Genomic DNA, 23,220 nt, shown 5'->3' with positions numbered 1-23,220 from the left:
CAGAAGGATGGCCTGATAACGAGTCCAATAGCCTAACGGAGGAACTTCTTGTCTGGGACTCGCAAGGTCATGGTTAAGCGTAATTGGTCTCTTAAAATTATATATAGAAACACATTACCTTATGAGGGTCTTCTGCTAAAAAAAAAAAAATTAGCTAACCTTGGTTAGAAGTACTGTGAATTATTAATCTATAGTTGTGTTCGTTTAAATTACTTAAAACATGCTTAGAACAAATTAAGTACAATGTACGATGTACAAGTAATAAACCCATGGTAGAAGCCTACTAATTACATGGTTAAGAATGAGGATTTTACAGGCAACTCCATTTTATATCGCAGATTAACCCCAAACACATGTACGTTAATTGTTGTCTTGGTAATTTGTAAGTGGATATAATTTAATATAATTAAAATTTTTTATTAAGTTTGGTTATTGATGGTTTCCATAAACTAGGCTATTTGCTGATAATTTTTCTTGTGTCATTTCATAACTTTGATCAACAAAGTTGAATCAAAGAACTAATTCCCTGCTGCGCTGGAAGCAAATTTATATAATTACCAATGTGGGTTCTCCTCTGGTATGGTCGACACCGGTTACCTTGAGCCTGAAACTAAATACCAATTGTTTCTATAGGATTAGCATACAGCAGAGGATGTCATTAGAAATCAGCTAAGCTAAATATTATTGATTTCTTTGTTACTTTAGTCGCAACATTTATATTTGTATATTTATTTGTTTGCAATAATTAATTGTCTGAAATGCTACGTGTATTAGTGGCTTTAGGTATTGTATGTACTAGCGCTATCTATAAATCAATCAGAATGTTTGTAACTGCATCTATGTATGTACTTTTCCTAAATAAATTATTATTATTACTGTTATTTGATTTATTTTTTTAATTTATTGAGTAACCGAATCATAATACGATCGGTTTATTTTTGTCATACAAGTCCTCTGTTTCATACCTGTTGGAATAACTTGCCTGGTCCATAGTAACTGACCCATAGATTGGTCTACTTTACGGATTTAACAAACAAGAACTAGTGTATTTACACTTCTTTGTCTAATTCTGTGGTCTTCAAACTACGCTGACTGGGAGTCTACCGAGTCTGGATAAAGATCTGGAGAATAAATAAATTTACATCTAGTGTGTTCTCATGTAGACTGACTAATAGGGAGACCTCGCCTTCAAAAGACCATCTTCTTTGGAGAAAGTTCAACAGAGCGATAATAATCATCCCAGAACTAAGTCGACTCTTAAACAACGAATATTTGAAGGCCACAAGACTAAACCATTATGACGGGTTAACTGTGGTATTGCAGCTATACTGAACCAAGGTGGTATGGCTCTCCATCACACAAACAAAAATGCTGCTATTTGCCCATGCAGTGTGGCAGTCGCAAGTAAAAACAAGTGAAAATCATCAAATAATTAAAACAATTTACTGAAATAAATATTTACCGAACAAAAATGGAACCTGAGAATACTTGGCGATCATACCCTTCAAACCGAACAAAATATGAAAATTAATAAAAGAATAAAACGTGCAAGAAATGCAGTGAAAAGAATACATGAGTAAATACTGGTGGTGCTGAAGACAATTACCATACCAGCACAGCATCCAGCACACACACGTAGGCTGAGGGCAGACGGCGTTGCAGGACGCTAAGGTGATCCAAGAGCACTTAAAGAGAGACTGGCTCCCTAGATGCTGTTATAGATTCAGCTACTCGGAATCAGTTCCAAGTAGCACGGGCTATTGAGAGCCCGTAGTGGACTTACCAGGCACAGGAGGGGTGCTGTGAGGAGGGGGGGGGGGCTCCCTAGGATTGATTGATTAAGATTAAGCCACCCAAAAGGTGGCACGGGCATAAATAGCCCGTAAGTGTTGGCCCTTTTGAGCCATTACCAGTATCAATAGATAATACTGGAGATCTGTGGAGGTGCGACTGCACCCTGCGTGACGGGAGATATGTCTCTCGTGGCTCCCTAGGTTGTTGTTAAAGATTCGTTATTTAGAACAAAAAATTCTAAATAACACAGACTATGGTGAGCCCGTAGTGGATTATGGCTCCCTAGGGAGGCGGTGCCCTTTATATAGTCAGGTGGTGATGACGTCACAGCCAGTGTCAACGCAAGGTGATAACAGGCGCCGAGAGCAAATTTGCTCGTTGTGGCTGGCTGCGCCATGTGTTGAGGCTGTACAACTGCTAGTTGAAGGCTAACTGCTTGTTTGTGAAGGCAAACTACCGGTTAGTTGAGGCGCCCGGCTTGCCTCAGAGTCGTACCAGGCCCTTGGGGAGGGGGGGGGGGTACAGAGAGGTAGCAGGACTGATGACTCCTATTGGCTGGTGTAGAAGTGAACTTCCAGTACAGAGGCATTGAGGGTTAGTGGGGGACGAGGCAGTTCCACTACTATGCTGGGGGTTCACGTGACACCATGCAAACCTGACTGGCAGCCGATCAGGCCTTCATAATACCTAAGTTAGAGGACATTATTCCAGACCACTTCTTTAAACCACATACAAAGCAGCAACAGCTTCAAGCTCAACGAACCAAATTTGAAGATAACACTAAGATATTTAAGGTAAAGCGGGAAGTAAAAATTATATTGAGGCCTTACAAAAAAGATCTACATGACTGAAAAGTGCAGGTGATGAGTCACAATAACGTGGCTAAAGTATATTGACCAGACCACACACTAGAAGGTGAAGGGACGACGACGTTTCGGTCCGTCCTGGACCACTCTCAAGTCGATTGTCGACTTGAGAATGGTATGGTCTGGTCAACTGAAAAGTGCTTTTTAATGTTGAAAAATGCCTGTGGTGCATAATAATCCACGTCACAACTACCTAATTAACAACATTGTGTTGTTTCATGGTTGACAGTCACGGTTGTTTTAGCCTAAATACATGTCAATATTAACGTAATATTGATGTGTTGAGTTACAGGGTTGTCAACTTGGGAACCGTCATCCCGCCGAAGCCGCAAACGCCAAAACTCTTGTTTAATTTTAAAATACAGATAGAAAAGATCATCCAGGCAATATGGGAGTGGACGTTTGACAAGCCGCCAGCTTCCTGTCCTTGTCGAGGCCACTGGTATTAGTGGCCCTCAGGTAAATTCAGGTAAAATTCAGGTTATTATACTCACGGTCAACCGCCTGCGACCCGGCCGCCCGCCGTCTGGTCCGTCACTGACCTCTTGTGTTTACTTGAAGGCGCGAGAGACCGGACACTTTCCCCTTTGGCTCACCATTAATGTCAAAACTCTCACACCATTGATGATATGACGACTTATGATGAATTTTGTAACTGGCTCATCAAGATTTGTAATTTGCTTAGCTAAATGAATTGTGGGGTTCAGTCCCTGAGACCATTATGTGCCTCTGTAACCCTTTCCACCGCCCACAAGATAGGTATGAGGTGCATAATAAATGAACTAAATTAACTAACTATAATAGTTAGACTTCTCACTGCCAGAGGCACTAATGTTAACCTATTATTATGCATGTTATATGACTTGTACAATATATATATTATATATATAGGTGCATTGGGTTTGAGAGAGTACATAGCATTGTGTTTATATTCTTATAAAGCCACTAGTATGAACAGCGTTTCGGGCAGGTCCTTAACCTAACAGATAATATATTGTTGCTATTATAATATTACATTATTATTAATAATAAGTTGTAATTACTGTTAATAATTTGTTCCCCGCTAGTTCCAAAACAGTATTTACCCAGGTCTTTCCTACCATGTAATCTTTACTGTGACTGATAACCAACCCCAAAGTGATATCTATAAATCATTATCAATCCTACTAAATAGTATAAGGTGCTGCCTTAACAAATCATTGTTTATATATATTAAGTACTTCATAGTTCTACTTTTCAATAAAGTATAGGCTGCAAATTTTTTTTATTCATTAGGGAGCGAGTTCCATATAATGGGTTTTTTATTTGCATAGATTTAGTCTGACTGGGAATGTCAGCAATGTGCAGTACTGTATTTGTTATGATGCTCATGGGTTCTATATATATCAAGGAAGAATTTCAAAATAAGATTATAATTTAGGTATAGGGTTTTGTAAATGTAAATAGCACAAGAGAATGTGCGGAGTGAGTGTATATTTAGCATGTTTTGGGATATATTTCAGAGTAGGGCCTCGAATTCCATAATGATAAAAGTTTAAGTAGAAGATTATTATGGAGAAATGTTCTGAGTGCAGTACAGTACTACAAAACTGTTATTGCACGAATAATGTTCAATGTATATATAAATGGTCTTCCAGAAGGAATACAGAATTATATGAATATGTTTGCCAATGATAAGAGACTGAAGACTGTCATGATCTTCAAAATGATCTGGACACAACAGTGTTATTGTAACTTGCTCAGCTAAATAAATTTGGTGTTCAGTTCCAGAGCCAATCATGTACCTCTGTAACCTTTTCCACTACCACCCAAAGGATGGGTATGGGGTCCATAATGAAATAAAGTAACTAGAATATAATAAACTACTGTATAGTAACTAAGAGTTCTTAGTGATCTATGGCTCAGACGTTCCTGCAGCATTCTTACATTTGTAGAGTCAGAGCAGCCTGTGCATGTGCCAGGATTTGATGAAAAACTGTACCCAAATCAGTGTCATCAGGGGTTGTTCAGTCGTGGAACTTAGTTAATAATCACCAGGACTGACCAATCCTTATAGATGATCAATGGTGCGGTGGGCACAGTACTATGTAGTTGGGGGGGGGGGTGATCCTGGACGCCATGGGTTCGAATCCTGGATGTCATGGGTTCAAATCCTGGTCGGGTCATTTAGAGTTCTTAATGATCTATGGCTTGTATGTTCCTGCGTCCTTTGTCATACTGTATATATATATATTTATTTTGGGTATATATATTCTACTTGGCAAATGTGCTTAGATCAAAATATTATTCAGTGATCGTTTCATAATAATCAACTCCTGTGAAAAATTTATGATGAATAGGAAAAACAATTTTCATTCAGCCTAGCATGGGGTTGTCTAATAAAACACACAGCAACACTGTTCACAACAAAGATATATTGAGAACATTTTGAAAATACAAAATGGAGCTGTACACTGTACAAAAATGTGTTACTTACATACAACTGTTTACTTTTTCTATTGATTATGTGACAGACTTGTGAGTCTCGTTAAACAGCTTGGCAAAAGATTTCAACAGAACATGATAATAGCTGTTTCCAGGATGAACTTGCCCTGAGGAGCAGGGACACATACACATTAGATCCAACATTTCAATATTATTACATTTATAAATAACATAAGAGACGATATTTTTTCATGTGAAAATATGTCCGAAATTATGCCAAACATTAGATAAGGTACAAAGTATTACACTAGAAACATGTTAGCTATAATAACAGAGCAGACCAAGATATGGGAAAAAGATAGCTATGAAAACAAGAAAGTTATTGAAACAACACAACTATGGAAGCAATGTGATAATACAACCAGTGTATCTATGGGAATAATGCACCCAAAATAATAGTGCACCAACCTTACCAGTGTAGCTATTGAAGTAACCTAATATAAGCACTGTAGTTTCAGAAATAACACAGCCTAGCAAACAACTTGACTACAGAAACATTGAACTGGTTGCATGCTCACACTGGCAAACAAATGCAGGAAAATATTACATGGAAGGACATTGTGGTAATTGTAGCAGGAAGGAATGTCTCGGAGCAAGAGGGCTATATCATGACAGGGAATTACATTCAAGGACATAGGTTAGCTATGAGAAAATGTATACTTAAAGAGAAGGATTTGAAAGGGTCAAGAATTCAAGAAAGAGCAGTTACAGGACATGAAGGTGGAGGCTATTAGATGTCTGGATGGGGTGAAAGGTTCAGAAAAAGGAGGCACGAGCTCCAAAAGGGTTAGAGGGGAGAAAACAAGATGCTAGGAAGAAGTAAAAAAAAAAAAAAAAAAAAAAAAAAGGTTAATAAGGTGTTAAAAGACCAACAACAGAGGAAAGAAAGGTCTGCATGGATAATAACAAAGGAGGATAACATTGCAAAGCCACAAAAATCTTAATAAAAACCAATTAGGGCTTAACAAACTGGTCACACCAAAGAGCTCCACATCTTGGTTCACCATGCTCAATAACACCATGTTATTGTCTTGCACTGGCTAGGACTAGATGTGTTTATCAAAACAGCTCATTAACTAACCAGGTAGGTATTTTCAAATTTTCTAGCAATGTATATAATTAACCATTCCTCTGTGTTGCCTTATTTATTTATTTATGTGAAAATAATAACCCAATACTGTATTTTGAAAACATGAGGAAACATAGACTGTATGATTTTTATCAAACAGGCTGTGATTCATACATCAGGCTGTGAGCAGCTGCATCCAACAGCCTGGTTGACCAGTCAAGCAATGAGGAGGCCTGGTCGACGACCAGGCCGCGGGGATGTTGAGCCCCGAAATCATCGCAAGGTAACCGCAAGGTATCCCAACCCAGGATCTTATTCAGCAGGAAGCGAGAATACCGGCTGATGCTGCTTTTATGGTGTCAAGTCAGGTATCATGGGAAGAGGTGTAAGCAATAGGTAATAACTTTCTCATTACATAATTGCTCACCAAATCTGGTAACCACTGCCCTGAGGATTTATTACAATTTGTATTGTTCTTTAGAAAAGTACATTCTATTATTTTTCTTTTGAAGCCATAGTGTTGGGGAAAATTATAATCTACTTTTATAAACAACAATCCAAATTTTAATATTTTTTCAAAGCAGTGGTTACCAGATTTGGTGAACGATTATGTAACAAGGTGGCTTTACCCATTGCTGAAGAGGATCCCGGGTTGGGATCAAAATACAGGTATACAGTTCAAAATAGTGGGTTATTATTTTAATTGAATAGTGCACTTTTGCATTTCATACTCATTTATTTATTTACAAGAAGGTACATTAGGTTGTGAGAGTCCATAACATTGGTGTTTGAGTATTACAGTACATTCTTGCAGAGCCACTAACATGCATAGCATTTTGGTAGGACCTTAATACCTGTATATTATATTTTATTACTACTTAATATTGATATTGTAATTATATGAATTCAAATGCCACCATTACATTTATTTTTTATTCAAGACAGTTTTACTGTGTGATTTAAAATTTATTGCAAATTCTCTGCTAACTTTAGGACTTGCCCAAAACAATATACAGTATGCATGTTAGTGACTGCAAAAATGTACCTTCAACAACATATGTACCTTCACATCCCATTGTGCCTTCTTGTACATAAATAAATCACCATGTTATTGAATGTACTGGAAGAAGCATTATGTGCTTCATATTACAACATATTATGTAACACCTGACAAACTACAAGTGTTTATTGTACCATGCTCTTGATCCAAAAATAATATATTAATAAACTGGACCCAAACATTTAAAATATAATAAGCATTGTTATACTGCTAGAACAAAACATTTCAAACCCTTGTGTAAAAATAACCACAAGAAAATTTTTCATTAACTATAAAATAGACCAATTACATGATAAACATTGCATCTTGAAAATTAAAACTTTATTTTGTTAATGTCAATTTACATAAAAATGAGTAAAAAAATTATTATGAACTACTTAAGGACCAAAAATTGTGTTATTTAAACATAGAAAAGGAGAAGCGGCAGTCGATCACATCGTGTGGGTCTTGTACAGTTGGCTTCGTTCCCGACTTGCAATCGGGGATCCTGGGTTCGATTCCTGGGCAGGACAGAAATATTTGTGCGCATTTCCTTTCACCTAATGTCTTAGTTCACCTAGCAGTAAATAGGTACCTTTGAGGTAAGCAACTGTTGTGGGATTGCATTGTGGGGAAAGTCAGCAGTTTGATCTTTGGAGTGGGGAGGAGGAGGAATTGATACAAACCTAAAGTATACATATGAACAGGCTTCCTATATCAACAAAATTAATTCAATTACAAATTATTACTGAACTTTTAGGGAGCGACAAATTGTTGATGCTGAACACATGACAGTTCATGATGTAGGAGAACAGCACAGCGAACAAGAACATAGTAGATTAGTGGCATTATATAATTCCCAACTCCTGTACCTTCAAATACAGTATGCACATGTAATAATATAATAATATAATAATAATATGTGTATATAATGAATGTATAATAATTGTGTATTTATATTTTATAAATACAATTTTATTTATACTACTTTGACTAGTAGATTTGCCAGCAACACAATATATGTAGGAACAGATGACCAAAGTTGCTGTAAGGACTAGTAGAACAAAAGGTAAGTATATGTTAAGTGATTAACAACAAAGTGACATTGTTACTCTTGAGGTAACATTGTTGGACTTGGTGAATGAATGACCAGTGACACAGTAGATGGTGTGAAAACCAACACAGTAACTAAGTAGAATAAGACAAAAAAGTACATAATATAGTAATAATGTATGTAGTACTACAAAATATTTTAGTTAATGAATGTGAATAGCATTGACAAAAATTAACATTTAAATAATTATTGTATCAACAGAGATATTAAGTACTGTATCTACAAAATTTCAATATGTTAGTTCTTTTAGATACAGTACTTAATTTTTTGATAATTTAATCTATAAAAGTAAAGTACAGTAGTTTTAAACAAATTATCTTAATACACTGATAACACAATATGCTTTTCAGTGCCAAAGTTTACATTTTAATATCCTTATAAAAACTCAGGGGATTCGAGGGTAAGCATTTTCAGAGGCATAATATTATCTAATTCCAATTAAGACAGCAACTCTCTCTTGCAAGTATATCCAACCACTTATAACGAACATTTACAAGAATTGCCACCCAATGGCCCATTATAACAATGTGACAATAGTGTTGTGTAAACCTATCAGGCTTAAGCATCAATGAATTCCATATCACTCATATGCCAGCAGATGAGTAAGCTTCCCTGCTGTCAACAGGGAAGCTTACAGATTATTCATCAAAAATGTGATGTTAACAAAATTATCAATTTTATTCATATCCAAGTTTAAAATTGCTCTCAACATTCATTTATTTATTTATGTATTTATTTATTTACTTATATGAGCTCCATTAATCATCTTGGCATTTTTAAACTTTACTATAAATTTTAAGCTGAAAACCATTAGCTGTTTAATTTAAGAACATATTTAAAATTCTATCTTGAATTCTTCAAATTAGTGATTTAAATATTCAGAGGGGGAAAATAAATTTAATACTCTTGTAATAAAAAATGTTTCATTTCCAGCAGGCTCACAATGTTGGAGTGACTACATCAGGCTAAGACTTGTTTGCTGTAGGTTTAGCGAATAATATAGTGCAATACCACATAAATACACCATATATCTTTGTATTCCATTGTATTTACCAAAGTGTAGTTACAGAATAAGAGCTATGCTCATGAGGTCCCATCTTCCCAATGTTTTTTATATGACGTATGAAACTATTGATGATTTCGACATCCACCACCTTCTCGCTTAACTTGTTCCAAACTTCTACCACTCTCTCTCTTCACAACAAGAGAACTTTCGTTTTTTTTTTGGGTACATTTGTTTTCTTGATTTTATGGTCTATAGTTCATAAAGTTATAGGTTTCACAAAATTCACCTTGTCTATTTTGTCAACTCCTGATACTATTTTATACATAGTGATCATATCTCTTTATCCTTCTGTGTTCTTGTTTTGTCATAGTTAACACCTCTAGCCTCTTCTCATAGCTCCTTTTCTCAGTTCCAGGAACCATTCATTTTATAGAATTTCAAGCAAGACTAATTTTCTATAAAGTGCTGGTGCTTAACAGAACTATAGTTCTGCAAGCTCAGTGCTCTATATGCTTTGATTATTTTTTGGGTTTCTAGTTCTATTTTTTGTCATACATACACAATCATACTCAGAATCCCATACTGGAAGTCAACTGGTACCCAAATTAATCTTTGCATCTTATTTTTATTTGTTACAAAGAGAAGATAATGGGTGACAAAAATTCTGCAAAATACACCTAAACTCATGGGTTGCATATTCTCAATTCCTATAATACTGTACCACCATATAAGGACTATTAAACAGTTCCAATCACTATTTGCAATTATGTCCTGTGTTCAAATCGCTACAATATGATTTTATTTATATTGTTGCTGCGAATTATTATTTGTCACGAGAACCATGATGTAGGGACTTTTAATTAGCTGAAACATTTAAAGATAAAGAACATCTCATATAATGCATTAAATGGTAAAAATTATAATATGAAGAAACTTCACCTGATAAGGATACACTGAGTATTGTCTGTGAATTTTACTAATTCACAGTACTCTCTAATATTCTAATACAGAAACCAAAACTAAGAAAATTTCATTATGGTAGGTAAAACTATTACATTACAGTATATTAAAATTAACCTGATTGCAATATGAACCGTCATATTTATTCAAAATCTTGGTCCTTAATCAACCATCAATGGTTATACTTCAGCCCACCTTAATTAGGCATGGTACTACTTAATCACATCTGCTTAAACTATCTTAATTACATCACTTCTTCACCTACATATCAGTATTAATTAATACTGCAACAATATTTTCTTATGTAATGGAAATGTGTTATCTTTCATTTTCATTACCTATTGTATCCACATTCCCAGTAGGCAAAATATCCAAGTGCCTACTGGGAATTTAGCCAATTCAATGCAGAATCAACATAAAAAATGTCGATTCTGCATTAAATTAACATTGATGCCATCGATTCAGTGTCGAAGCAACACCACTCTTATAGTGCCCACTGGGTTATCGTCCATTGTTGCCCTTACCTCCTGTTATTGCATTCATGTGTTATTTTTCTCTCAGACATGTAATCCTTTTTCCCAGTTGTTAAAATCTACTCTATTGAACACTAGTCTGCATAGCATTTTCCTTTTACATGCTTGACACACTTGTATTCATTTCGATACAAAGAAACCTGATCATATAAACAGGTACATCACATTATTATACTGTACATGGCAGTGTAACAAGACGGACCCTTCTTTTTCTACACATTCTGGGCACAAGTTCATAACCTTTTGATTCTGGTTGAACACATTACAAAATAATTAAGGATTATATATATATATACATATATATACCATATATATATATGTAGTACATTATACCATATATACAAAACAATTATGATGCTCTCAAGACCAAATAGCTACACACTTTCTTGAAAGACACAGGTCTTTGACTATAACTCGTCTTTAAAGACTCTGGCATATGCTTGTAAAATAAATTCTAATGATGTTATCCACTAGCTTGCTAAAAAGTAGAATACAGACTATCTATATTCATTGTAAGCATATACTGTACATTTCAAATGTTAGGTGTCCATAAAAGGAGCTTTTTATGGTAACAACTGTGGCTGTTAGGAGCAAAGAGTGTTTACTGTGTCTTACTTCTCACACTGCGTGAAAGACCCAGACAACACTGTGCTGGCTATGGCAGTGATGCTCAGTGCGAGTGTGGTTTTCCATCTCCACCCAGGACCTATACAGGGAAAACATACCAATGTCTAATATAAAAGTAATTGAGAAATTCAAAGGATGTATTAATTGTAGCGCCTTAGGTCTGCCACTAACTCTTAGAAAAAGATATTACTGAATGCTACTTGTGGGCCTAAGATAAGGTTACCCCAACGACATTAAATTAATTGATAGTTCACTGTGTTCTTTGTTACGCAGAATAGGCTAAGGCAATGCTTGTTAATACAGACTATTAGTGTGTTTATTCAATCACAAAATGTTCGTTGACATTACTTCGTGTGACTAGTGAAGGCTTCCAGTTACAGTATGGCGAAAACCTAACTTTTTCAAACTGCCTGAAATATGTATTCCAATAATACAAAACAGTATCTGAATGATGTAAATCCAGTGAGAAACACAGTGGAAGACCTATCCACAGGAACAAATTTGGAACCATTTAACTGTATACTTTAAATTATAACTTAGATTCATTGAGATTTTATTAAAAGATTGTTTATCATTTTAAACTACAAGTCTTACTTAACTTTTAGTCTGAATAGAGTATGACTTTTCACACAAGAAAAAAGTTACAATTTAAATGAAATGAGCATACACTATATTCTTTTCAAAAATATATTTTACCATACAGTAACTTGTTTACAAACAATAGAACACAGAAAGGCAAGAAAGAACTACCCCTTAGTATTGACTGGTAATAAAAGCTTATAATTGTTATTGTGGTTTAAATTATTATACTAACTGACTGGAAAGTCCCTACAAGAGGCATATACTAGTGGCATAAGAGGCGTACTAGTAGCTTTACAAGAATGTAAACACATCATTCTATATACTCTCATAAACCCAATGTACCTTCATGTGTGTATATATAAATAAAAATAAATAAATATGAAATAAGAAAGTGACTAGTTAGGCAAATTATTAATATTTACGTCAACTCTGCATGCAACATTTCTTTGTCATACTATGTACCAAGTGTATATTTTTCCACAAAACTACAATAACATGGACATGTCACAGAAATTTGATATTATTTACATCCTTATCCTACCAAATTGTTTGGTTTATAAACAAACCAATTTCATGATATTCAAATATTTTAATTACATATATTGTGCACTCAACCCACCACAGGAGAGATAAGATGCTTCAAAAGGAACAATAAAGAAAATTTTGTCTATATGAAGCTGATATAACCAGAGGGTGGAGATGGAAACATGGCAAGCACAGTAAACATATTTCAGAGTACAAGTATTTATAAAATCATACAGCTAGATTAGGTTAACAAGTTCTTATAAAAAAGTAAATTATATTACAAATATATGTAATCTATATGATGAAAAAATGGTTTCTTGGCATATTGTATATTTAAAACTTATGCAGCCATAGTTAATGTATGGGATTTAAATTAATGTAATATGAAAGTAATTTTAATAAACTATATAAAAATGCATTATACAAGTAACAAATGAGAGGGACTGACAGAAAAGATTAATCTGCAGCAGTAAGGAAGAAATTATTAGTTCAGTTTCAATCATGTATGAAACTTTCTGCTAAGTTTAAATGTTGCATTTATTGTATTTATCTACAAAAACACACAAAAGGTAAATTAAAACAGGCAAATAATTTTTAAACCCAGACTAAGGACTTTGTGCTTCTAAAGTTTGGTTAAAATTGATAGAAAATGTGCACATCTTTTCTATAATACTCCATTGATGATGCAAACAGGTGTCACAGTACTAGTATTTACAACTGTACAGTACAAATATTTAAGTCTTAAGATTGCTGAAATAGTTAACCGTTAATTGTTACTCTATATATAGCACAGTTATTCTGTATATAATTCTCTCAGGTCCTACAACATGTGTATGTACATTGAAAATGCTCAACTCTGTAAATGTTTGTGCTGACTATACAAAGTAAATATAGCACCATTTTCCTTGGCATATGTGATTAAGGGGAAAAAAAAAACATTATTAGGATAATACTAAGTGGGGGAGGCCATTTAACAGTGGAGCAAAACTTCCTGCCATTCACTATTTTACACAACTGTCACACAGCCATGAACATATGCAGCTTAAATCTAAGCACAGTTACTAACAAGTACAAAAATCAAAGGGGGCAACAGCTTTGTTGGGCAACAGCTCAACAAGCCACAGTGTAGGAGATGTGCTCAAGAAGCACACCACTTAACTGGAAAAGGTGCAAAGGCATGCTACAAAATGGCTTTCGGAACTGAAAAACAAGAGCTACGAAGAGAGGCTAAAGGCGTTAAATATGCCAAAGCAAGAAGAAAAAAGAGGGGATATGATCACTACCTACACAGTAGTAAAAGGAACTGACAAAACTAGCAAGGAGGAATGATCGAAAAATGCAACTTCAAGAACAAGAAGTCTTTCATTCAAGCTAAGGAAACAAAGGTGCTGAAATAATATTAGAAAGTTTTCTTTTGCAGAATGGTAGATGGCTGGAACAAGTTAAGTGAGCAGGCCGTAGATGCCAAAACTGTTAATAGTTTAAAAACATCATATGACGAAGAATACTGGGAAGATGGATCACCACATATGAAGCTCTCATCCTGTAACAACATGCAGGTTGTTACAGGAACACTAGAGCATAACATGAGGGTATACACAGGAACATGTTACAACACACAGGAACATGAGTACATAACATGAGAATACAGGAAATTCCAGAAGGCTTATTGACTCCAGACGTGGCAACTGATATTTATACTCACCCAAACTCACTCGTGTAAGCCTAACTTATGTTTGAAACAATCCTGTCAACTTTTTACATTTTGTGGCATGTAAATTATTATGCTATGAAGGAACATCTTAAAGATCTCTCACTCCATATCATTACAGTTACAAACTATTGCTATAAGAAATGAGACCCATGGTTGCATAATTAAGTGTAATACAATGGTTGCAATTAGTTCAATTTTTGGTTCTATCTCAGCTGTAAGAAATATTTATACAAAAGTAATAAGCAAATTCTAAGTAAATTGAATTTAAAGATTCTGCAGCTTTCAATATATTTATAGAAATTTTAAAATTAATTTTAGAAAAGGAACTTCTATTTTAAAGACTACATTAATTTTAATAAAAGTTATAAGGAGGTTCTTAAGAAAATAAGATGAAACATTTCTTGCTAATTTATATGCCAATGAGGTTCCTATTTTATCTCGACCTTCAAGAAAACATATGTGAAATTTTCATCATGATCTTTATAGTGTAAAATATTGACCCATAACTGGACAATTTGAATGTAATGAAAACAATTACAGAAGCATCTGCTACACAATAATTTAGCTCACATATACATACAGTACACTGCCATGCAATCATTCTAAATAAAACAGTAGATGATTTACAGGACAACATGCTATGCCACAATTACAAGTTTTGACACTATTTCCATATCAGCAGCAAAAATATCTTCCAGGGGATGGGGGGGGGGGGAATGAAGGTTTTCTCTATTGAACTATTAAAATAGATTATTTGTCATTTAAAATTGCACATACAGAGACATTGAAATTAGGTTCCTCATGGGCATTCTTCTTGTACTGAACTTTATTGTTATTAAAAGTTGAACAACACACTCACATCATTGGTGAAAGCAAGGAATTATATAGGCTTTTGTATACCGTAATTATATATCCAATTTTTGTATGACCATATCCTATTTTCATGGCTCTTCTACAAAGAGAAGTAACCACAGAACATGCAAAAAATCTACACACATCATTATTGTCACAATTTTCAAATTCAAAAATTCTATTTCTTATTCAAAACAGTCACATACACACACATACTTACTGTAGACCACCGAATACACAACACCTCAAAAGTTTCGAGAATTTGAACACTTAAAAAAAAAAGCCACTCAATACATGCTTCACTTGACCAGATATATACTGTGATTTCTTGAGCATATGTTTCTTTTATAGTTGATACTGACCTCACACAATATTGCAGTAATCATTCCACTAACACTAAAAAACCCATTTTCAACACCAGGGTCACGAGTCTGCAATTCTTGGCAATAAAACGATGCATATGGAAAATCTTATAGATATTGAATATTATACACATACAATGTCACCATGTACGGTTGCTTCTTTACACAATCAGGAACCTGCATATTATGCCATATATCATGCACAACCGAGTCTTGAGCACAGAGAGGGTACTGGGGGGGAGGTTTGGGTGATTATTAATAACCCGTCCTTTCCTTGCATGACCTCTTGATTGGCACGTATCATCAATGAGGTTAATGTGTTTAATACTGTATTTATATACTGTACCTTTCACCCCTGTACATTGAAACATCAACATTAGAAAAAATATCCTCCATGGTTTTCTTTAAATCAGTCTTTGGCTTCATGTAATCTGATGACTCACATTATGGGCTTGCCTGAGCCTAAATGAGATTTCATCTGGTAAACATCCTTCTGTACTATCAAGAGAGAAAACAGACCCAATTTTCAGAAACTTATGTTTGAATATGATTCCAAAAACTATATTCAAAGATCAAGCCAAACCATTTATTATATCATATTTATCTCAGGAGACTCAGGGAAGACTTGACAACAATCAGCAGAGATGCTGCAGTCATGACGACAGTAATCTTGCATTCAGCACCATGCTGCTACAGTTCAAAAATAAGATGGCACTAATCACTGAAGACACCGTGGCACTCAGCATTTGGTACTGCGAATGGTGCAGTATTCATCTAAGATAAGCCTCATAAGAAGACACCGTGGCACTCAGCATTTGGTACTGCGAATGGTGCAGCATTTATCTAAGATAAGCCTCATAAAAATGTGTCCGAGAGCGGTGATCTTGTGGTCTTTAACACCTCACATCTCCCAACTCGTGGGTAGAGGATGAGGCACCGTTGGCTCTATAGAGCTGTGATGGGGAGAAGATCAGATGAGAGTAATGAGTTCAGACACTTCAATCAAAATGTAAGACAAACAACAACAAAACAATTGCAACAATGTCAATATTGTAAAAAAAGCATATTCAAAATTTACTAAAAAAATCATCAACTTTATTAATATCTCTATTTAATAAATGCTTCATATTACTGTAATCTTCAAAAGTTTTAAATAATGATAATAAATGATCAATAAACAGTACTAAAAGGCTTATTTCATAGAAATAAAACAACATTGCCAAAATTAAGTCAATGGAAATGTTACAGGTATGATGACCATTCATAAGAACTTCAATAATTCACAAGGTTGTTTTTCAAATAATAATTTGGGTCTTTTTTTTTTTTACAAAGAACAGAACTGAACAGTAGAGGTTTACTGAGGTAAGAACATGGAAGGAGGGATCGACAGGAACACAGCTATGAGAAGGCCTACCGAAATGAAATATTATGGTAGATAGGAAAAAGGCCTTGTATTTACACACACAAAAAATTAAATTGTTGATAAGGAAAGATATCAACAAAGTACAAAATAGAGAATGTAATAAAAGAGTATAAGTATGATGAGACACGGTGAAGACGCAGTAGAAGAGGGTTTTGGAAAAAGTATATTGACAGAATTGATGGAAAACAGAGTTTTTCCAGCAGGTAAAATGGGAAGTTTGTTTACCTCATGGTAATGAGGTGTTATTAACTTGCTTAAACAGACTATATGGGGTGGACTCCTGTTATTTCATCAGGTAGTTCATTCCATCTAGTATCCCCTCTTCCCACCTCATGGGCCAATATCCACTATATTTTTATTTTACTGTTTTTAAAAATACATACAGTACTCTACTTTTACCTATATATTTCACAGTATTTAAGCATGTATTATAATAAGGAATACACATAAAATTAAACACAAATTTAATAACTGGAAGTGGTTAGGAGAGGAGTGAGGGAGATGCTGTGGCTGGTCAGTCAGTTATGTTACATTTATTTATAATGATTTATTTATATATACAAGAGTTCTTACATTCTTGTACAGCCACATGCATGAATAACATTTCTGGCAAGTCCTTAATCTTAATATTCCCCAGAATACGACCCTCCAAATCGTTTAATAACCAGGTACCCATTTTATTGATGAGTAAACAGAGGCTACAGTTAAGGATTTGCACCCAGTAAATCCTCCCCGGCCAGGATATGAAGCCAGGCCAAAGCACTTGCAAATCGCCAGACGAGTATCTTACCACTACGCTACGGAGACTGCCATCATCCTGCTTGCCTGCTGGCAAACCTAGTTGACTGTCTGTTGCTGTAGCCAGAGGGAAGGGCTGGCATACTGGTTATGAGGACGTTGTACATGATTGGCTCTCATTGTACTTGTGAGCCAGTCATGTAGGAGTGGCTTACGTGCGAGACAAATTAATTTTGTGATATCAAGAATTGACTGTGTATGTGTATCTGCCGGAGTACGAGCCTGCCTCTGTACTTGCTGGCCAGTTTGTTTGCATCCCTCCCTATCATCTTGTTTGCATCATAGAAGGTTGTAACAGAACCCATGAGCACCACACCAGAAATAAATACAGTTTTGATATTCCTAGAGTACGACTTAATCAAACTAGAAATGCTCTACAAATCAAGGGGCCCAGAATGTGGAATGACCTTCCCAACCATGTTAAAGACTGTACCTCTCTCAACCAGTTTAAGTTAAAAACGAAGCTATACCTAATAAATTCCCTGTAACCTACCTTACCCTTCTATTGTCAACCAATGTTTTTTTTTTTTTTTTTTTTTTTTTTTTAAAGAGCACTGTTTATCGACATAATTGTATTTGTGCTGCTTTTTCATCTATGTTTTCATTTCTTGTTTTCATTCTACTCATTATGCTCAATTAGTATTAAGCTTGTCATTTAAGTTTATCATGCCCGAAACGCTTTGCGTAATAGTGGCTTTAGGCATTGTATGTACTAGCTCTACCTATAAGTCAACCAATCTTTGTAAAAATTTATTGTATGTATGTACCTTACCTAAATAAACATTTTATTTTATTTTTTGTTTTTTTTATTTTATCTGCTATCGTTTGTGTGTGATTCAGCCTTCCTCTAACACTACTGAAAATATTTTAGCTATACAAATATTAAACAGAATATTTAAGTTGTTTAGTATATCAACATAATCAGCCTATACAAATGATAACCATGGAAATGAGACACAAAGGACTCAAAACTAAAGTATTTATGTTACAGGATATTTATTTTATTTTGTATTTATTTATTTACAAGAAGGTACATTGGGTTGGGGTGGCATATGAGCATCACATTCTTGCAAAGCCACTAAAATACATAGTGTTTTGGGTAGCTCTCCACATATGTCAGTTGCTTAATTTAGAAACTGTACTTGTGGTCGATCTCGAACCCATTGTTGATGTGACAACTTATATTGAATTTTTTAACTAACTCATCAAGATTGTAACTTGCTTACCTTGAGGTTACCTTGAGGTGCTTCCGGGGCTTAGCGTCCCCGCGGCCCGGTCGTCGACCAGGCCTCCTGGTTGCCGGACTGATCAACCAGGCTGTTGGACGCGGCTGCTCGCAGCCTGACATATGAGTCACAGCCTGGTTGATCAGGTATCCTTTGGAGGTGCTTATCCCGTTCTCTCTTGAACACTGTGAGGGGTCGGCCAGTTATGCCCCTTATGTGTAGTTAGCTAAATGTGCTTAGCTAAATGAATTGTGGGGTTCAGTCCCTGAGCCCATTATGTGCCTCTGTAACCCTTTCCACTACCACCCACAAGATGGGTATGGGGTGCATAATAAATGAACTAAACTAAAAAACTAGCCTCTCCTCTTAACTCTTGTTTTTCTGTACCAGAGGCCATTTTGTAGCATGCCGTTGCACCTTTTCTAGCTTATTGATGAGCTTCTTGAGATATGGGTACCATACAACTGCTGCATATTCCAGTTTTCATCTCACGAACGTCATGAACAATTTCTTCAGTATTTCACCATCCATGTAATTAAAAGCAAGTCTGAAGTTTGAAAATGACGTTCACACAATTTTCTTTATGTGTTCCTCTGACGATAGCTTACTATCCAAAACCACCCTTAGGTCTTATTCTTTATTAGAGTTGTGTGTGTGCTTAAGTGTGTTGTTCTGAAGGCCTTTCTTTGCTAACCTTTCCACATCTAATATTAGGGCTTCTGGAAGTCCAACCCAGTGTTGATCACTCATTACCTCCTGAATGTCTCATACTTTCACTGTAGTTGAGTAGTGTTTGGACAAGTGTTACATCACTAATATTTTGTTATTTCCCTGAACTATAGTTGTTTGCCTTTTTGTTTTTCTCCATGGGTAGGGCGCCTGACAACTGAGTAGACAGCGCTTCGGATTCGTAGTCCTGAGGTTCCGGGTTCGATCCCCGGTGGGGGCGGAGACAAATGGGCAAAATGTTTCTTTCATCCTGATGCCCCTGTTACCTAGCAGTAAAGAGGTACCTGGGAGTTAGACAGCTGCTACGGGCTGCTTCCTGGGGGTGTGTAACAAAAAGGAGGCCTGGTCGAGGACCGGGCCGCGAAAACTCTAACCCCCGAAATCTTCTCAAGATAACTTCAAGATGGGTAAGCCCTTTCAGTTTTTCTGTTCGCTTTCAAGAAAGTTGTCCCTTCTCTCCAAGGTGCCATTGTTCTGGAGAGCAACTGAATGGAACCAACACGTAAGAAATAAATAGTTAACTCTTAGCATATAGTTACCACCTCTACACAAATGTAGCATAATGGCTGGGTACACCCCAGTGAACAACTAACAACTGCCTGTGCCCCTGAAAAATAGAGTGTCCCAGAAAACCATGAATGTAGTGGGAACTGCAAGATATGATAAACTACAACTTATGTACACCAAATTAGAATGAGAAATTGGTCATTCAAAGTCCAGAGGAATACACTTACAATAAGTATTTATTTATACATTATCCCACACCACAATGAAACACGTTTTCAAGGTTAGCTGTACCACTTAATTGAATACTTCTTTAAATCTCCACTCAACAGAACTAGATAACAATCAGGAGGAATGTCCCAGTAGTACAGTCGGATTCGTTCTCGACTAACAATCAAGAATTCTGTGTTCGAATCCTGGGCGGGACAGAAGTAGTTGGGTGCATTACCTATCACCTAATGGCCTGTTCACCTGGCAGTATGTAGATATGCAAGAGTTAGTTAGCTTTTTGCGGGGTTGCATCCTGGGGAAGTCGGAAATTCGACCTTAAGAGGGATCTCGATATAAGCCTATTGTGTATAAATACTGTACACTGGCTGTCTATCCCCAACACAATGAATTAATAATGTAACCACATTTGAAGCTGGGGATAGTTTTGCTCTGTATATATATATATATATATATATATATATATATATATAACATACAAAAATAAAAAAACACTTCTTTGTTTCCAGCAAAGTGGGAAATAGACTGCGGTAGAAGATGATAACTATTCTTTGCAAGTCGAATTGTTTTATGGTTGTATTTAGCAACTTGATTTTATTTTTTTATCAGCAATTATAATTTTTTTTAATTGTTTGGAGTGCTTTTAAGAAACCTGGCATTGTGGGCTCTGAAATGCTGCTTGTTTTGTGGCATTCAAATGGTTAAAGAAAAAACAAAAAAATTTTGATCATCAAAATATTAAAAGCTGAAATGCGAATTCTAATGTGCTAGAAGATGATAGACAAGGATTGATAATTATTTTTGGGACCTCATGTTATATCACCGAGAGGTGGGGACCACTATTCCATCCCACTTGTGGTGGGTACTTCTATGTCCATCCTATACGTCAATGTTGGTAGGTATCTATGGTCCATTCCACTCTCACCCAAGCATGTAACACTAGATTCATTACATATTTTTTCTGTGGAAAGTCATAAAATATTAAAAAAAAACAAAAAACTACCACATTGATATGTATTCAAGTGAGAAGCTAAGCAACATGAAATGCATTCTGACAAGGAGTCTATACCAGGGGTCCAATATGGTGTCTTGGTGACGTTGTACAAGTGCCAGTCCAATACTGACATATAGGAACGGCAGATAATAAAGAGGTTAGATAAGTAATGACTGAGGATGTACTAATTTAACAGATATGGGGCTAAGAACATTCAAAGAAATAGCTGAAGTTTGGTTGTATTATATGAGGGGGGTCAAAAGAATACGTTATCTGAAATAAATATCAGTGGTTAGGGTGTGGAAGATCAGGAGTTAGTTTGAAAGGGTAGAGTAGAAGAGGGTAGTCAATAAAAAAAAGTTTGGATAACAAATAAAACATATCTATTGGTATGGAACCAGAGAAGACTACAGGGATGGATAGGGTAGTGTGGAATGACTACAAGGATGGATAAGGGAGAGGGGAATGGCTACAAGGATGAATAAGGGAGAGGGGAATGGCTACAAGGATGGATAAGGGATAGGGGAATGGCTACAAGGATGGATAAGGGATAGGGAGTGCACATATTGGGTTGCTCCGAGGGATTTTCTTTTATTGTAGCCATCTTCTGAGAATTCTCCATAATGAGGCATCATAAGCAAGTATATTAGATGTGATTAACTCATGCAATGCCCCTTAAGATTACCTGTGAATTATTGAAGTTTATTTGCCTACAATATATAAAATAGTATTTTACACAATTTAACTAGTCTGCAAAATATGCTTTTTAAATTAACATTCACTGATGCAGAAAATTAGACTGACTTTCACAGAAATTTGGCTAAAATACCATATGAACATTACACATATAAAACAAAAAATGTCGACGAATGCACAAAGCTTCTTACCACCCCACAAAATATTGCTTCTAAGTAACACTTCAGCAAAATAAACAAAGCATCAGCTGGCTGCAGGTAAAATTCATTGTGCACCCGACATCATAAAGCAAAGCCAATACAGGTGTGGATCCAGGAGTATATACAAAAGATCCTGTAACAAATAAAAACCTTTCTTTGTAAGCAACTGAACAATTAATTGGGTAGACAGACTAGGAACTCATGAAAAGTCATACCAATAATCACTGTGGCCTTATTTTAAATATATAAAATTGTGTCTAATTTATATACATTTGTGTGTGTGATTACCTAAGTGTAGTTACAAGATGAGAGCTACGCTCATGGTGTCCCATCTTCCCAGTACGCTTTGTCATGTAACGCTTTGAAACTACTGACGGTTTTGGCCTCCACCATTTTCTCACTTAACTTGTTCCAACCATCTACCACTCTGTTTGCAAAAGAAAACTTTCTAATATTTTTTGGCACCTTAATTTCCTTAGCTTGAATCTGTGTCCTCTTGTTCTTGAAGTTGCTGGTTTCAAGAATTCCTCTTTGTCAATTTGGGTGATTCCTGTTGTTATTTCATAATTGGTGATCATATCACCTCTTTCTTCTATCATCTAGTTTTGACATTTAACACCTCTAGCCTCTCCTCTTCCCACCTGCCCAACCACCTGCCTTCCTGCTCAGACCCATCTGCCTACCCACTTGTCTACCAATACCTGCCCGCCTACCCGCCCATCCATCCACCTGCCCGCCTTCCCATCCACATGCCTACCCATCTGCTTGCCCAAACCCACCAAAACCTGCCTGCTCATCCACCAGCCTGCCCACCCACCCACCCAAATCTCCCTGCCCTCCCACCGACCGTGCCTGCTTGCCCACCCGAACCCACCCAAACCTACCTGCCCACCTA

At 35.9% G+C, this 23,220-nt stretch overlaps 1 protein-coding gene across 5 annotated transcripts in view; it reads right to left on the bottom strand.

Annotated features, from left to right (window-relative positions):
• Positions 1 to 5,052: 5,052 nt before the first annotated feature.
• The window catches only part of LOC123759795 (solute carrier family 35 member F1), a 118,506-nt gene continuing 100,338 nt past the window's right edge, over positions 5,053 to 23,220 (bottom strand). For 4 of the 5 annotated variants that reach the window (XM_069316436.1, XM_069316417.1, XM_069316425.1 and 1 more), the window contains one exon: positions 5,053 to 16,480. Coding sequence is in view for 2 of the 5 variants with exons in the window: in XM_069316420.1 (XP_069172521.1) it covers positions 16,421 to 16,480 (60 nt within the window). In the remaining 3 variants the exon portion in view is untranslated. Of the gene's footprint in view, positions 22,459 to 23,220 lie in introns of all 5 variants that reach the window. The other variant, XM_069316431.1, reaches the window with a different exon arrangement.

This window comes from Procambarus clarkii, chromosome 8 (genome assembly GCF_040958095.1).
Source record: "Procambarus clarkii isolate CNS0578487 chromosome 8, FALCON_Pclarkii_2.0, whole genome shotgun sequence".
In the NCBI taxonomy this organism is placed as follows: Eukaryota; Metazoa; Arthropoda; class Malacostraca; order Decapoda; family Cambaridae; genus Procambarus; species Procambarus clarkii.
This window is presented reverse-complemented; position numbering and strand designations above follow the sequence as displayed.